Source organism: Fusarium tjaetaba, assembly GCF_013396195.1.
Source record: "Fusarium tjaetaba strain NRRL 66243 chromosome Unknown NRRL66243_c0000144, whole genome shotgun sequence".
NCBI lineage: Eukaryota > Fungi > Ascomycota > Sordariomycetes > Hypocreales > Nectriaceae > Fusarium > Fusarium tjaetaba.
The window spans coordinates 5,520-21,430 of NW_023501340.1; the positions used below are offsets into that span (position 1 = coordinate 5,520).

General features: G+C 46.5%; 6 protein-coding genes across 6 annotated transcripts in view; 3 read left to right on the forward strand and 3 right to left on the reverse strand.

Annotated features, from left to right (window-relative positions):
* FTJAE_7231 (endo-polygalacturonase) overlaps positions 1-457 on the reverse strand; it is a gene marked incomplete at both ends in the record, with an annotated part of 1,226 nt that extends 769 nt beyond the window's left edge. Inside the window, 3 exons of the mRNA XM_037353928.1 lie at positions 1-124; positions 176-340; positions 395-457. The exon at positions 1-124 is cut by the window's left edge and continues 425 nt beyond it. Of these exons, the coding sequence (XP_037205683.1) occupies positions 1-124; positions 176-340; positions 395-457 (352 nt within the window). The remainder of the gene's footprint in view (positions 125-175; positions 341-394) is intronic.
* A 1,975-nt stretch (positions 458-2,432) lies between these two features.
* On the reverse strand, positions 2,433-3,122 carry FTJAE_7232 (uncharacterized protein; the record flags this gene model as incomplete). Its single annotated transcript, XM_037353929.1, has 1 exon — positions 2,433-3,122. The coding sequence occupies one exon, from the start codon at positions 3,120-3,122 to the stop codon at positions 2,433-2,435; it is 690 nt and encodes a 229-aa protein (XP_037205684.1).
* A 2,541-nt stretch (positions 3,123-5,663) lies between these two features.
* On the forward strand, positions 5,664-6,263 carry FTJAE_7233 (uncharacterized protein; the record flags this gene model as incomplete). The annotated part of the gene is made up of 1 exon (XM_037353930.1): positions 5,664-6,263. The coding sequence occupies one exon, from the start codon at positions 5,664-5,666 to the stop codon at positions 6,261-6,263; it is 600 nt and encodes a 199-aa protein (XP_037205685.1).
* A 1,092-nt stretch (positions 6,264-7,355) lies between these two features.
* Positions 7,356-7,685, forward strand: FTJAE_7234 (uncharacterized protein; the record flags this gene model as incomplete). The annotated part of the gene is made up of 1 exon (XM_037353931.1): positions 7,356-7,685. The coding sequence occupies one exon, from the start codon at positions 7,356-7,358 to the stop codon at positions 7,683-7,685; it is 330 nt and encodes a 109-aa protein (XP_037205686.1).
* A 670-nt stretch (positions 7,686-8,355) lies between these two features.
* Positions 8,356-9,979, forward strand: FTJAE_7235 (uncharacterized protein; the record flags this gene model as incomplete). Its single annotated transcript, XM_037353932.1, has 4 exons — positions 8,356-8,502; positions 8,554-9,053; positions 9,108-9,663; positions 9,908-9,979. 4 exons carry the CDS (start codon positions 8,356-8,358, stop codon positions 9,977-9,979), a joined length of 1,275 nt encoding a protein of 424 aa, XP_037205687.1.
* Positions 9,980-10,634: 655 nt separating this feature from the next.
* Positions 10,635-11,958, reverse strand: FTJAE_7236 (uncharacterized protein; the record flags this gene model as incomplete). Its single annotated transcript, XM_037353933.1, has 5 exons — positions 10,635-10,954; positions 11,006-11,176; positions 11,243-11,321; positions 11,626-11,871; positions 11,926-11,958. 5 exons carry the CDS (start codon positions 11,956-11,958, stop codon positions 10,635-10,637), a joined length of 849 nt encoding a protein of 282 aa, XP_037205688.1.
* Positions 11,959-15,911: the final 3,953 nt, after the last annotated feature.

Sequence of the window (15,911 nt, forward strand, 5' to 3'; positions counted from 1 at the left end):
CTTCGCCATCCCAGTACGCTTGACCGTTACCATCAATGACATGGCCAGATGCACCAGTGATAGTGATGCCACTTCCACTAATGACAATAGGATCAAAGTCGTTGTCGGCAGTGGTGGCAAAGGTCTATCACATTCAGCTTTGGCTCGCACCGGATACAGGAAGAGAGAAACTTACGGTCGTTCCCTTGAAAGTGACGGTTGTGCCAGCCTTGAGCTTGGATAGATCGAGCTGCTTGCCAGTCGGGACTTGGAAACCCGCGAGCACAATGTTTGTGCAGGATGAGACGGCGGTAGCGAGGCCTGAGTAGTCAGTCACGGTGCAAGCATCTCTTTCCTGGATCTACAGTTCCCTTGTTAGTAATTCGATAGTCGTCGAAAGATCTGCTTGGCTTACAGAGCTTGAAGGCAGAGCCCAGGCAGCTGGGAGCAAAGCTGCGATAGCGATGTTTCGAACCATTGTGCTATTCGTGTATCAAAGTCTGAAGAGGATGTAAAGAGCTGTCGAACTGCTTGGCGATGATAAAATCCATCAAGTCGGCATGAGATGATGTTATATAGATCATCATTCATTATCCCCAACAACAAATCCCCTCCCCAACCCCATTGAAGGAATATTCCAATCCCGTCTCGTCGTTCCAGAACATAGTCATTCACATTCCACTCATCAACCCCCTACTCATCACGTCCAAATCGGTATCGGTACTTCTGGGTATACGGCACGCTCGAAACATGCAAGTCGCGCTATAATGGGGAATTCTCCACGTCGGAAAATATGTCGTCCAACGAGTTCTCGGCAGTACGGCACTTTGAAGTCGGTGCGCTGTTGTTTAATTCGTGGGATAATGCAGGGAGTTGCCGAAATGGGTTAAAGTGTTTCGCCGAGGCTAGACGAGGAACCCTGAAATTGGTGTGAGTGACTCGTGTTTCTCGGAATGATTCGATGCACATTCGTGGCTGTTTCTGAGATCATTCTGTTTATGTCTTATGTCGCCGTTCTGGTTCATGCTGGTTCTATAGATTCGGCGGTTCGGTCCTTTTTTCTCCTACTTAGAATGAAACGCGAGAACTGAAAGTTCTTCTGGAGGATACCTTGTAAGGTCTATTTTCATCTCTTAACTTATTCAATCAATTCATCTGAACTAACGCAATAAAGTCACTCGCTAGGTACAAGATACCAATTTGAATGAACTCTCCATTATTGGAGCGGCCAATGAAAGGACGGATAAGCCACCCCCAACGATACCCCAGACTTCCCCAAACACTATGATCCAAATTCCACTCAAGGTTAGTCGGGATCTGTCTAACGGACCGGAGATAGTGTCACGCTAGCAGTAGCCAGTCCAGATTTGTCTGCCAGATCGCGCATTGGGGGTTTCCTACAAGCAATTTGACTTTACAATTGCCCATGGGGACGAATTTGCGGGGTACGGGGTAATAGCATCCGCTAATCACATTCACTTCCCCCAATTATGTTAGTGTCTTCCGGCAACTCTATTCCGATCTTGATGCAATATGACCAATGATTTGTCTGGTGACATTTATTCTTTTCGAATCCGCGTATTGACCTCGGGAGTCTTACAGTCCTCGCGACCTGAAACTTGAACGTTGTCCGTCTCCTTCTTGGGCGTGTTTTATAGTTGTCGTTGTGGAGAGATACATGATTCGGGCCTTATCAAGCGTACACCATACTCCTTGACAAGGGAAAACGAATTGTCGTAAAGGCTTCTCATCGTCTTCATAAATAACCTTGGACTTATAATAAATAAATAAAAACGTCGATCTTTTACTGGCTTTAATGTTCCTAATTTTGTTTCACATCTTCCATCTCAATTCACCAAAACTAATGATTTAAAGCCGGCTCTATTTTTGTAAGCTTGGAAATCGGTTTTTCATTAGACTGTCCGTTCAAGACATTTCATGTAAACTCATTTCTGCGCGGTGATCAACAACAGCAAGGGCGGGATTCTTTTGTGGAATATGAAAAAATTCTTAATATACATGCTCACGCTAAGGGAAGGACGCAACTTGGAGATTTGAATGGATAGTGTCGGGGAATCGATGGCCTGGAAATAGTGGCCGGCCTCCTCCAAAGACCTAAGTTTATGCGAGCATTGGCATCATACCCTGCAGCTGCGCTAGGAGTTTATAGTAGAAGAGACAGCTCAAAACAAAATAGCCACCACGCCATCAATAGTATAGAATTTAATTAAAATCCATTTTCTAGTCATTTCAGAATTCCCAACTTGCTCTTTTCGCTACAAACACCAGACTTTTGTGAATTTCATAGCTGTCAATATACTCCTTGACACCTAGTAGCTAAGTATTCCGGATCGCCGCTCTCATTTCGACTATCTATCTGATCCAATAGTCCCTCGCTAGGCATGATATCTCCAACATGCGACATACAATAACTGTCGAAAAATGACGGAGTTCTAGTGCGATTCATCCGACCCGTGACGGGCTGGTACAACAGGCGATGCACCCTCTTCGGAATCTTCGCGTGCACGTCTTGATGCATTGATCTGTCTAACGCGGATTGAGCATGCCACAGCGTCACTAGGTTCCGAAAATCGCGGCCCAGTAGACTCTCCTTGTGATGCTACCTGGAGATCCTCAACACGATGCTCCAGCTGCTCCATAACCTGATGCCGAGGCAGCTGAGGCGAGTCCCACAGCAGGCTTCCAGAAGTGGGTGCAAGGTTTTGTCCTCGGTGAGGAAGTAAGCTGTTGACAGAGCCTACTGCGGTGATTTCATCGTTGCTTGGAATGCGTCGCGTAAGACGTCTGGTGGATGATATATACTGTTCAAAGCTCTCTGCTCGCTGATGACCTCTGACAGGTGCGCGGCGTTTCTCAACTCGACATGGAGGAGCGAAGTCAGCGACTTGTTGGTAGTGGGCTGGGGTTGAGAAGCGGCCACCGTTGGGGAGGGATGATGAAGAAGCAGCTCGTGGACGGTGACAGCGAGTGGGGGCTGGTTTGAGAGGTTTGCCAAATCTCTTGCTGGGAGAGGCAGTCTCGTCGTCAAACTTCCTTGGTGTTCTAGGGGTTTCTGAGTTGGTTTGAGCGGTGGGTGGTGAGGTCTCAGGGTACGACGGCATCTCAATGTCGGGGTCTGACATGATTGATGTGGTAGACCCTTGCTAGAGGGTTCAAAGATGTCACGAGTTGTCTGTCGTCTTTTAAAGAATGAAGAAATTGTGATTAAGGAAGCCTCTTTCCTTGCATGCTCTTTAAGCCGGACTAGAGGTGAGAATGAGAGGAAGAAGGGAAAACGACAAAGTTCTCAGCGACGGGACCATGGAAAACCCTCTCAGCAGAAAAGCTAAGCGAGAGGGAATATCACTTGTATTGTTTTCCCTTCTCTCGTCTCTGGGCTACGGCGTCCGACTGTAGGAAAGTGATATATCATCGTGGCTAAGCCACCGTATATCTCTACTCTTGTGTACAGACCAAAACGCGACCAGTTGTCGAATTCACGTCGAGGGCGCAACTCCCGCGATATTACGTTCGACTAATGCTAATTCACTTACTTCACTTCTTCAGGCGTTTGCTTGGTATAGCTTCTCTGCCCCTGTCGCTCTGTCGCGTTCGCTACGCACCATCGCTGGTGAGATGTATTGGCAAGGCCAGGAGCTGGGCAGTCGATCAGACACCGTGGGGATGAGCCTTGCGAAATGGACACACTAGCGTGGATAGCTTATGAAATACGGAAAATCAAGCGGGAGAGCGGCTTGCGCGCGAGATCGCAGGCCATATACCCACTCCGACAGCCGGGAAAATGCGAACACTAATGGCCAAATGCGGGGAAACTTGCTCTGTTACAAACTTCCAGCCTATGAACGATTGTCGCGTTCAGAGATAGACAGAAGAAGAGGAACGACTTCGTCGGTAATGAGAAAGAATCGCTTCCCTTGCCCGCCATGGCGGCCCGCAGGATGAGAACAACACTTTGGGGCGCCCCGCCTCAATGTCGTGGAGCTCAACTTAAGCCGTCGCTATCAGATATCAATTTGGTAGCTAGGTCGGTGAGTTAATGCGCAGTACTAGCCCTAATACCGGAGTGTTGGCATGGCTGGAAGAGGCATAGTGCACTACTAGATTCTGACCGGGAACAGGGAATGGTTTCCGGGAGTCAGACTGAAGTTCTGTGTTCATTGCCGTACTAACAAGTACTTCGTATCCTATTGTCACCCTATTCAAAGCAAGTTACTCATATGTATCACCGTTCTGCTCGGGAAATGACAGAGACTAGCCCTGTTTGTATGGCTAAGCGAAGTGACAGGTAGCACCATACTCAGCTGCTAGACGCCACTTACACCGGCCTATCTTGGCGGCAATGGCAGCGGGTTTGTGCACGCGAGCGTCTTTTATACTGAGTCTTGGTAGAATAAAGTTCATTATCGTGTTGCGATTTCGCACACCGGCCATGTATCCTAATCCGGCAGATGACTTCACTGGTCCTAGATTGTATGTGCTGTCACCGACGTCGGGAAGCGATCAGGAAAAGGGTCTTGGCCAGAAATTTTAAGCCTATCAATGAGCTCTACCAAACCCCGCCAATGAAATGTTACAGGTCGGACTGACCGGCCGTCCCTGCTGGATGCTGGCCCCTGTAGCGACAACCAGTAGATTCTCTGCACTACTGAGAGAGACCGTCATCGACAGTACGACCAACGAAGTTGTCACTGTATCCAGACTCGGCAGAAAGCACTCGATCTGAACCATCAAAGAACAGGCTCTACCCACAGTAGGCTATACTTTGTTCATCGGCATATTGCGTCCTGACATAGATGAAAAGTCTAACCACGTTTGTGTTCCTTTTTTCAAGATCGGCGGGTAACACCTGAGAATATGGTCGTCAATCAAGGAATGCGTACCTGATCATTTAACCATTGACCGTCCCAACGTCAGATTTTAGTTACTAGAGGTTTTTGACCGCGGCCTCTTTGCAGTCAGCAAATTCAATACTAACTAGTAGATATAAAATGCGAAACTTATCAAAGACTGCACCGAGTTTAGAATATTTTACTGAAATATTCTTATTATTTAAGATCGAGATCCCAAGGTTACTCGCCGCACATGGTCTTTCAATGATCCTAGTAAAACAAAGCTGTGGTTTCAGCATTCGATTTTTGTATAAACAATCGGCCATTTACCTGTCCATGTTCTTATCAAAGACCAAGCACTGAACAGTCACGCTATTTTTCTAAAATATAGTGGGCAAAGAACGTAAATAGCATGCCCGTAGTTTGTGGTGAACAACGGTCTTCGAAAATGAACAGACGGTGAGCAAGCTTCTGGGGTGCCAAGAGGAAATCGCAGTCAAGACAACGGTCAGTTTAGGATACAGAACACGCCGTTCCCTGAAACACATAATTGACGATTATAAGGCCAGTTCTGTGAACACCGACCGAGAACATGATCTCTTACATGGAGTATGAGAATGAGAAGCAGGACATTGAATATCTTAGAGATAACTTTTATTCAGGGTTTAAAGTATAAATTTGCAGTTGATACCGACTAACATTCAATCAACAACTTCCCTCCAAGGTAAGAACCCCTCTGACACTAAAGCAAAGTCTCACTCAAAAACAGATAAATTCAGAAACTAGTACTAACATTCCAGTCACACCAATACTAACGAACCGTCACAGGTCAACATGGCAGACCTCAATAAACAAAATTCGCAGAGAAGTTCCGAGCTCATCAGGCAAGGAATTGTGCAGTGTCTCGCTCTCGAGGCTGAGTGCAAAAGTTTAAAGAGTAGTCTGGCGGAAAGCCAAGACTATGCCCAGAGGCTTGAGGTTCAGATGGCCGAGATGAGGGAGGAATATCAAGGGCTGATGAAGATCCTGGCGGAGAAAGATGCCCTTATTGAGAAGTACAGTACTCTGATGTCGGTGACACTGGACAGGACTGTACAACGAGAAAGACAGGATCTGAGAGACGTTGAGGGAAAGGTCGTTTCCGCTCTGGACCAACTCGACAAGGAGATTGGCAGACTAGGTCTTGAGAGGCAGGGGTCAAGTGGCCCTAGCCAAGTCCGGGCCAAACGACCCGGGCTGACTCGCCAGGGAGCCGTCGTCCCGGGCACTTCAACTTCAGGTCGAAGTCGTCCCCGAATCTCGCGAGAGAATACCCCTAGATTCGTCAGACAAGACGCGCAGATGTATAAGGGTGAGGAAGAAGAGGAATCGCCTGGGGTTGACAGCCTGTTGCAAATGACATGCGAGGGAACAAAGCCGAGACAGGTAAACTAGTGATACGAAGCTATGGCAAGCATGACGTCGGTAGGATACATGACCATTGCTAGAACAGTACGCTTAGACCTAAAATGCTTGTGAGAGGAATTCATGAAAATGTGTTGATTTTGGCGGATATGTAGAAGGATTTGGGAAAATATTGATGAGTAGCCATTAGTGAACAAGCTGACATGTGCAGTCTCTGAACACGCGTACAAAGTAGAGGGTGACGCAGCTATGAGAGCTGTGTGTTCTTTCGCATTATTTTCAATTCACTTTGTCTTGTGTTCTCTGATTCTTATTACAAGCAGTCATACAGTGAGTAAAACAGCATTATCATGTCTCTTTTACCAACTCGGTGAGTGTGAGTACTTATTGTAAACAAAACATCTAACTCCATGCATGTAGGATTGAGTGTCTAGTTCTCCCCTATAGTTTCCGACATACTCCCGACCTTGCTGTGAACATTAGTCAGACAGATAACCATGGCATCAAGTCGGGAAACAGGCTCATCTGTGCCCTTCAAAGCTCAGTGTGAGATAGGTATGTCTCCAAGAACCTTTATCCCAAGGGATGAAAATACATACGTAAATTTATTGTACTTTATTCAAATCTTTATACTAATTTACTACAATATCCTAAACTTTCCCTAAAGCGTAGTTGTGTATCTTATCGGTGTGGGGCGAACTGCGCACTTGATAAATCGAGGACTTTCAATTGGTGTAAACCATGCTTCTCAAATCCCCAAATAGCAAGGATTGTCGCTATTATGTTAAAGAAGAACTGTAACTCCCTTTGTCCTCCAGTTTCATCCCGAATCATGTTCATGATATGAATGCTTCCGTAGAATCGAACATGCATTGTTAAAGCGTCATGTTCGTCAAGTGAGACTTTAATCACTTCTTTGTAGCGCCTTGTTCTTTGGTAACTTCCTGAGCAGTCGATAGTATCACGTATGTGATATTTGATTCAGTATGAACAAACCTACCTTGCCGGTTTACCAATATATATAATAAGCTCCTATTTCACCTTGAATTTGCAACTCAGTACCAGTTACCAATTTCGCCACAGCATCCCAAGATACTAACCCACAGTCACCCCACAGCAAAAATGGCATCCTTCATGGAGCTCTATGCCCAAATCCACTTTATCCTGAGTCGCCTTGAAGACTCCATACGAGAAAAAAAGACTACATATCCAGGAGTCTTTGGACCCCGTCCGTATGACAACGGTGGCATGATCATTCCTACCCCAGAAGAGATAGCCGTGCTTGTGGAGCATGTGCATCACGTTGGCCTACTAGTCGACGCGTTGATGTTCCTGACCACTGATGAATGGCACCAGCAGCTGGCTGAGGGTCATAAGGGACGATTCGAGTTGTCCCAGAACGAGGTTCTCCAGATGCTGCAGGATCTGAAGAGGCTGGAGGGTACGAAGTAGAAGCACCATAGACAATTGACTTGGACTCCTTAGTGGCTATGTTCCACGAGAGAGGGTGAACGATGGTGATATGGGGCATAGGTAAGTTCTGAGGATACTGGATAGCTAGTCTAGGGGAGGAAACAAAGAAAACATTTATCTACAGGATCTCTAGATGCTTCGTAGAGTGCTTGACATTGTGTAACAATTGACTTTGCGTCGACATCTTACCAACAGTCTAGTAAATACTATCAAGGACGATGCATTTCATAGTGCACCGTCCCTGATGTACTATGCCCTCAATGCCATCACCGACAAGTAGGTTGTAAAACTCCATCTCTCCTTTTAACGGGTGCGAGCTGTTCCATTTCTCCGTCTATCAGGCAGTCTATAGGAGTATGTCCATTACAATCTCATTGACATGATACGCTGTCTCAAAGGAGGGGGCCACTTACTGCGTTCTCCACCCAGTAGATACCAAGCCGATGCATCTTGCTTTGTGAGTGCAACGCCACCGAGCACATGTTCCCGCGACACGCGTCATCAAACTGTATATCCAGGCACGAAACCTTTTTTACCGCTCACTCAAGGTTCCCACGATAAATTTATTTCTTCTCGACTTAAACTTTAGTTTGATCTTAAAACTTTACCTAGGTGGGGTGAGCCCTATGGGCGCTGCGTATAAAAAGCCATGCCTTCATCTGCCAAGTACAGCAAAGACTTTTCATATCAATCTCTTCTCTTTACCATCACCCATATCAGCGCAAACGCCCGCCCACAGTTCATCTTCACCCTTGAACATGGACTTGCTTTCTCCTCTCCTCGCCAGGCAACTGAGGTTCCACACACGCTTTCTCGCTCCATGCACAAGTGAGCTATACTGGTGCAGGGCCCTGTGATAGCTGCTAATTATATCAAAGCAATCAACCCGCCCCCCGCTTCTGCCGTTGGCCTGAATGGTCTCCCGGACGAGATGCTCATTGCTATCATCCATGATATCTATAAAGAAAGGGATAGGCCGTCTCTGTTCGCCTTCTTTGCGCTGCGACAGGTTTCCCAGCGCTTCAGACGGTTGACGAGAGATGAAGCCTTCGACTCACATGTCTTCTCGGACAAGGGTTGCTGCGACCAGTGTCTCAGTTTATCTGGAACTCATACACCTAGACAGAACGCGCCAGTCGCTTTGACGAAGATACATCTCATCCACACTAGGGAAAAGCACTGCTTCGGCTACAAGGCCCAAATAAAAGGTGTCTACTTGGAAGGCCTGAACGACTTCGTCAGAAGGGGAAAGATATGCTCCACGTGTCAGAAGGGGCTGGAAGTCAGAAAGAGAAAGGGTGCCTCGCTGAAATGTAAGTTCGCGCCCAAACACTCTTTGGACTGGAGGTACTGCATAAGTTGCCGAGTGTTCCACCCTTCCTCATGCTTTTCAGTAGGTAGATACAGATGCCTTGCCAGGACGGGCTACATCCGGCTTTGTGAGCACAAGGTTATCAGCTGGGATTACATCCAATCCTTTGTCAATCCTCATTCTTCATCCTCTAAGAAGAGTGAGAAGATTACGATCATGAGTTGCGAAGATCCAAGTCACTATACTCATTGTCACAATGAAGGTGGAGGGCCCAAAGCCGAGATGATCATATACGCAACAGGTGGGGTCTTGCTGCTGCTCACATTTACCGGCAACTCGGATGCAGATCTGACACCAGGTCAAGGGATTGGCGACATTCCCTACGGCATGAACCACGAGACGGGAAAAATGACTCTCCCAATGAGTGTAATTCACGAGGCCATCCAATCAGTTCGGGAAAAGGGCGGGAAGCACTTCGCACCGAAACGTATATCAGGAGTTCTGCCCGAACTGAGTGGTCTTAACCTTGAAGACATCTCCACTAATGCATCATCCCAAGATGATCCAGTCAAAGTCATACATTCAAAGGGCGCAAAACTTCAGACTCACTCATCCTTCTTCCACGACAATCCGAGCCAAGGCAGCGTGAGTATTGTAGCTGACCCCTGTTCTCATATGGGTTCCACGAAGAGTCATTCTTGCATCACGGTTCGCTACCAGCGAAGTATACGCGTCGGCTGGGCTCAGATGGCAGGGAGAATCCAGGAATTGAATCTGCCGAGCCATGATTGGTTTCATGCAATCAGCAGGAAGTCATACACGTACAATGGCACCTGTGGTGTCGCGGAAACATGTAGTGATAAAGATTGTCAGAACTACTACGCGATAGCAAGTAGCCGGTCACATTTTTGCGACTGCAGAAGTCGGACTATGCTGGCGCTGGAGTCTGATAGATGGTTAGGGGGTTAAATCTTGGTAGTAGGGTTGCGAGCTGGGCTTTTTACTGATAGTGGTGACTGGGTGGTAGGTATAACAGCATGAACCCAGAACTAATGCCAAACGGAATATGCACAAAATATTGAGTATCTCTCATGGCTATTTTAACTATTTACTGCTTTGAAAATACCACATCCTACCAATTAATAACTTCAATAGACAGCATGTGTCACAAATGCTTGAATTGGGACGACCTCCAAGACTCCTCCTTATTCGTAGCGACGGATGATTGATTGGTAGCCTTGTAATTGTTTCGTTCACCCTAGGAGAGGGTATGTGAGCTTTTACGAAATTTGACGAGATTTGGGGCGATGAACTTTAGATGTGACGAGACTTAGTATCACGAATTTTGATGCGGTGAGCTTATGCGTGATGACTTTAAGACCGTTCAAAACGTGATGGTATTTGACACAGTCTAATCATGTCTATTTTGGTTTTGTTTCGCCCTTACTCGACATTATGTCCCTTCTCCATCACAGTGCAGATGAAAGCAAATACCGCTTCTTTTTACGCTGTTGAGGAGGCGGCTTCATAAGAACCTTGACTTGACTTGACTGAAGGGATAAGCTATCAGTGCTCTATTCAATTGCTGCGGTTCTATCCCGCTGGATATCTATAGCCTACACATTACTCTTACTGATCTTAATCCTGACGAGCTCGATATCACTCCCGTTTTGCTTTTTATCACTCATCTCCGCCCTAATCTCGCAAGAATGGGATCCAGACCAGGAATCATCTCGACCATCTCCCCTAAGACCTGACCCCTCAATTATCTCTTCAAATCCGCTCTGGCCTGTCCGGCGTATCGCATGACCAGACTTCGAAGGACGTCCTGATTCCTGAATGTTATAGTTGACTCCCTTCCTGTGAAGATATGGTCGGAGAGCTGGGATACAGCAGATAACAAGGCCGATGTACACATCGAGAGAACACCAGAGTTCTGAAAGCGAATTAGCATATTATTCTCAATAATACCGTCCAGCCTGCTTACCAATTATCGTAAAAGATCTAAAGTCTTCGCTATCGCCCAGTTGGATTGTCAAGAAGCGCGTGAGTGAAAATGCGATGTCGATGATGCCCAAGAGAAAGATACAGTAAACACTGACTTTGACTTTCCTGCGCATGTTCAGGTTATGGATTATGAGAAACGGGAGGCAGAAAACTATCAAGGTATCAGTCCTGTGTCTGCTCAAGAGTAGCTGGCGAACTTGCGAGCAATGCTTCCGACGAAATGCAACACCCAATTGATTTGGAACATCAAAAGCGTCATTCTGAAGCTGCATGCTTCTTCTGGATTTGTGACCGCCCTAAAAACAAAGTTAGTTAAAATAATATCGCGGGTGATTGTGCTGTAATACCAGTTTCGTTCGATCGGATAGCAGAGAAACAGCTGGAGAGAAATGGTGACGATGTAAGCGCAAATGCAATACACGACCACGATCCAAACCATGAGTCTTCTTATGACCATGAACGGCGGAAATAGCTGTAGATAGATAACAAGCAGGGATGCCTTGCATAGATAAAACGTCGTATAAAATGGGAAAGGATTGGCCCAATTGTACTGCAACCTTCAATCAGCTCAATCTCCGTCGATGTAATTACAGAACCTACCTTGCGCATTCTGATCTGCTGTTCCAATGGGGCATCCCAATTAGACAAAGTGTAATTGATCCCTGGATGCAAAACGCCCTCTTTCGCATAGAGTATGTCGAAGAAGCCGGTTATGAACGCGGTGCACCATGCTGATATGCGCAGCCAGTCTGCTGTCACGAGGCGCTGCTTCTGAATTACTAGTCGGAGATAGATTCGAGCACCAATGATTGTAGTGGACACTGCGATGAGGACGTAGATGACGGTCTGAGTGTGCGATTGTTAGATAGTAATCCAAATGGCTGGCGATTGATCGCATACCAAGACAACGACACCGGACGGCCCTGCAGGCATCTTGGCGAGTGGAAGGGTCAGCGCTTCACCTCAATCTCGCAGGCGATCAACCCGACTGGGGGGACATGGGGGAAGGAAAGCACTTAAGCAAAACACAAGACGAAACGCTATTCCACAAACGTTCAGCAGACACGCCACTGGTTCTTCAACACCATACCAAAGGTCAAGTGGTGGCTATCTTGGTGCGCGCCAGTTTCGTGTGCCTGTTCTCTGCGCTACGTGAGTGGCTAGAAGTAGATTACCATGCACACCAGCGCTTTGACGGTGGCTATGAAGTTCGGGAATAGACTCGGCACTAATGAATTTCTTGGGTTGAGGAATTGCGATAGAGTTTGCGCTATGCTCTCCGATCACTCTAGTTGAGCCATGGGCCATGGATCTTATCCCGATAGGGTCTTGGGGTAGGGAGTATTTGAGAGAGAAGCATTTTGCCGATGGGCCGAGACTTTGGGGAGTCCGATGTGATCTGGTGAGACATGAATCGCGAATGCAGCCGCAAAACAACGACAGGGAAGTCCTGTCATTGGTGAGATGCATGTTTGGACTGGACGATTTGAATTTCTTATAAGAGGCATGGATGTCTTTGACGAATACGCTGACACTTGGGATCACCTCCACGTTTGGATGACAAGAAAGAGGGAGGCATTGGGTATCGAACCCCCTGAACTAGTGCCCAAATCGAGTCCATCGTAGAGTCTGGAGTAGGGCACCAGCGCTAAGATGTCCTGAATTCAGGTTAGTCACTGCACATCATCTTCACTGGTGGTCTTTTGACTTTCGAACTTTTCCCCGATGCATACCAGTGCTTACGCGCTAAAGTAGCCTGGGATGACGCGAATCGGAAATATTGAGCAGTTGCCGACTTGTCGACAACGTGGTTTACCACGCCTCTTTAACTTATTCCCTCGCGATAGCCTCCAAGAAAAGATAATCCGCCAATCGGGCACGCGATAAACCACGAGAGTAAAGACCATGGATATAGAACTTGCCTCCACCGACATTAGCATCTATGCTATTGCTCCTTCGGAAACTATTCCTGCTACAGCAAGCGGTCTGATAAGTGATTGACGGTCACAGCGTTCATGAAGCTGAGAGTTGTTTATAACGGTATTACTTGTTCATCGCGGGACTACATCTTATTTTCTTCATCGGGCTAACAATATCTTTCTCAATCAGCCAGAATCGCCAATCCTCCTTGTTCCAATCCCGAACTCGATCTTGCTTCAGAGGGTAACACCAGATGGCTGGAATTTTGGCTAAATCGGAGACTTTGCTCCACCAAGTCACATGGAGCCGTGTCGGCCGTTGTATCATCCGACCTTGGCATGGGTTCTTCTCAAGGCGGGTTCGTATCCCGCAAGAATCGTCAATCGGCCCAATCATCTTACATGGAACAAATCCATCTTTCAGCTGGCAGGGGTCAGACTCGTCTCACGATGCGAAGAGTGAACCACGACCAAAGCCTGCACCATGAAATAGAATTGTTCTCACCGATAAAGTAGTTTTTGTTCGCTTGTCTAGCCTTGGGTTATTGATTTGCGCTTTGTCAAGGCCGTTTGCAAAAAGCCGACCGGTGCCCAAACTGGAGCATGCCCAGAAGATGCATCCTCGACCTTGAAATAATGAAATACCCTTCCTTGAGAGCGCTTCCTGATCCATCAAAAACAAGTATCTTGTCGAGCGTCCAACCTAATCGCAGAAGCAAGGCTGCCAGTATTTTTTATAGTCCTTTCGTGCTTAGGGCCTCGCTATAGTAAGATTTCAAGACGTGTAGTGTCAGCTGAGTTCTTCAGGGTAGCTAACTTATTGGCATAATCAGCCCCACTGCCAAATAAGCCATTGACTATTGCCATATTTGCACGATTATGTATATCAGGCAGCGAAGCTAAGAGGAGTTGCAGAAAGTAAACATGTAGTGGCAAATTTAAATAAAGACAGCTCTTTAAGCTGAATTAGACAAACTATCGATAGACCACCAATAAGTCTAATGGATTAATTATCTATGTCTAAGAGTTTACGGTTCATGTTAAGGATGCTCTAATCCTCCAGAAAGCCAAGAAAAGTAATTTGCCTTAACAACTTAAGAATAGATAACCAACATGTATAGATGCAATTACCTCTCCTGCTTATCTCCCTTCGTGAACTCATACATATATAACTCCAGCAGTCGAATCGTAAGTCCTAATGGAAGAGCATACAGAACAGCGAGGCAAAACGGGTTCAAATACAGTCTCCATATAAAGGACAGCAGCTTCTTTGCCACACATAAAGAAGCTTTAACAACGTAATCTAAGATGACGTATGTGAATATAATCATAAACAAGAGGATCGTAAGGCCCATGAATAGGGTGCGGAATGGCGTGAGTTGGCCGGGTACGATGCCGAAGAAAGGCAGGATGTAGCTGAGTGGGTTGTGATAAAAGTCGTATACTGCAAGAAGGCCACTTATGATTCTGGGAAGGGTGTGGATGAGTGCGATGGCGGACGAGATGGTGAACATGATGGCGATGTTGGTGAGGTATTAGACTTAGTGAAGCTTTGCTGTCGTTGTTTCAGGATCTGGACTGTTACTGTTATTGGAACATGGAAATTGAGAGTTATACAAGTACTTATTATATGTACTTGATCATAGAGATCGATCTCGCGGATAAAGTCGAATTGGCTTTGACTCTATAAAGAGCCATTGTTATGCAAGCGTATGTTCATTTACACGTTTCTTCACTTCAATAAAGGTTCAATTGTGTCTTTGTTCCCTGGATATCTATTCAAAGCTTTCTTTGACATCTGGTCAGCGAACAGTAAAGCTACTGTCTTTCAGGCCCCATTGGCGTCAGCGCTGTTCACTTGAACTATCCGTGTTCGAGAGTTCAATTGCTTTCGAAACAAACATAACCATAAAAAACATGCGCCTCATTGCTTTCAGGTGGGAGAATTCCTTATGGAGCAATAGATAATCAATACTGCTCTTCATGTTCGGAAGTAAGGCGTGAAAGCCTAGAATATCAGTAGGATATTCTAGGATGAGAAAATTGGCATCTGAAGATCACGATGCAGCACAATTCGCAATGTCAGATAATGGTGAAAATAGTTCAGCAGCGCAATTTCCAGTACGGATGATATTTAAAAGCTATCGAGAGAAGTACCCAAGATCGAAATCTACCTAATACGTCCTCAATATCTACTCCAAGCCATGTCAGGTGACGTTACCGTCACATTCTCGATATCAGTCGCCCGAACTGATCCAACCACTTCCACTCGTCCCCATCCTCCTCCACCGTCTTACCATAATCAAGCACAAGACAATGAAGCACCGCATAGCCTTTACCCCATATGGCATCAAAGTCAGGGAACAAATCACAGAAGATGCGACAGGGCTGAACAGTGATACGGTCAGCGAGAGGCTCCTCCTCATCAAACATGTTGATACCCTCACATCCACTGTCTCCCTCTACGACTGACTCATTTTCTATACAGAGGAGCAGAACATATATATCCCATTCCTCGTGAGGTTCAGTGCCATCGACGATTTCCCAGTGCTGGCAATAAGTTCTGATGGGACAACAGTCGGCGTTTCGGTGCCGAAGTCTAAACGCAGTGACGCGTGAATCCATGTCATCTAGCGTCCACTACAAATAGGCCCTTGAGAAGGCTCCGTGGGGGGTGAATGGAGGGCGTCTTCCTGTAAGGTATCGCCGATCGAACTTTGAAGCCTCGGAAGGACAGGTCAGGATCTCTGCCTTGGTGATCAGCTCTTCAGTCTCCGACCGCTTGACTACTTTCTTGCGTGCTGGTACTCTTTCAGACGCTTCCGGTAATTTTCTCTTCTTTTCCAGCAGTACCGTGTCTAACGATCCTATCGTTTGGATTTGGGATAGCTGTTTTTCAAGAATGGTCACTCGGGTTTCGAGCTGAGTGACCTCCGCCTCGCAGGTACATCTGGAAGGAAGACGATT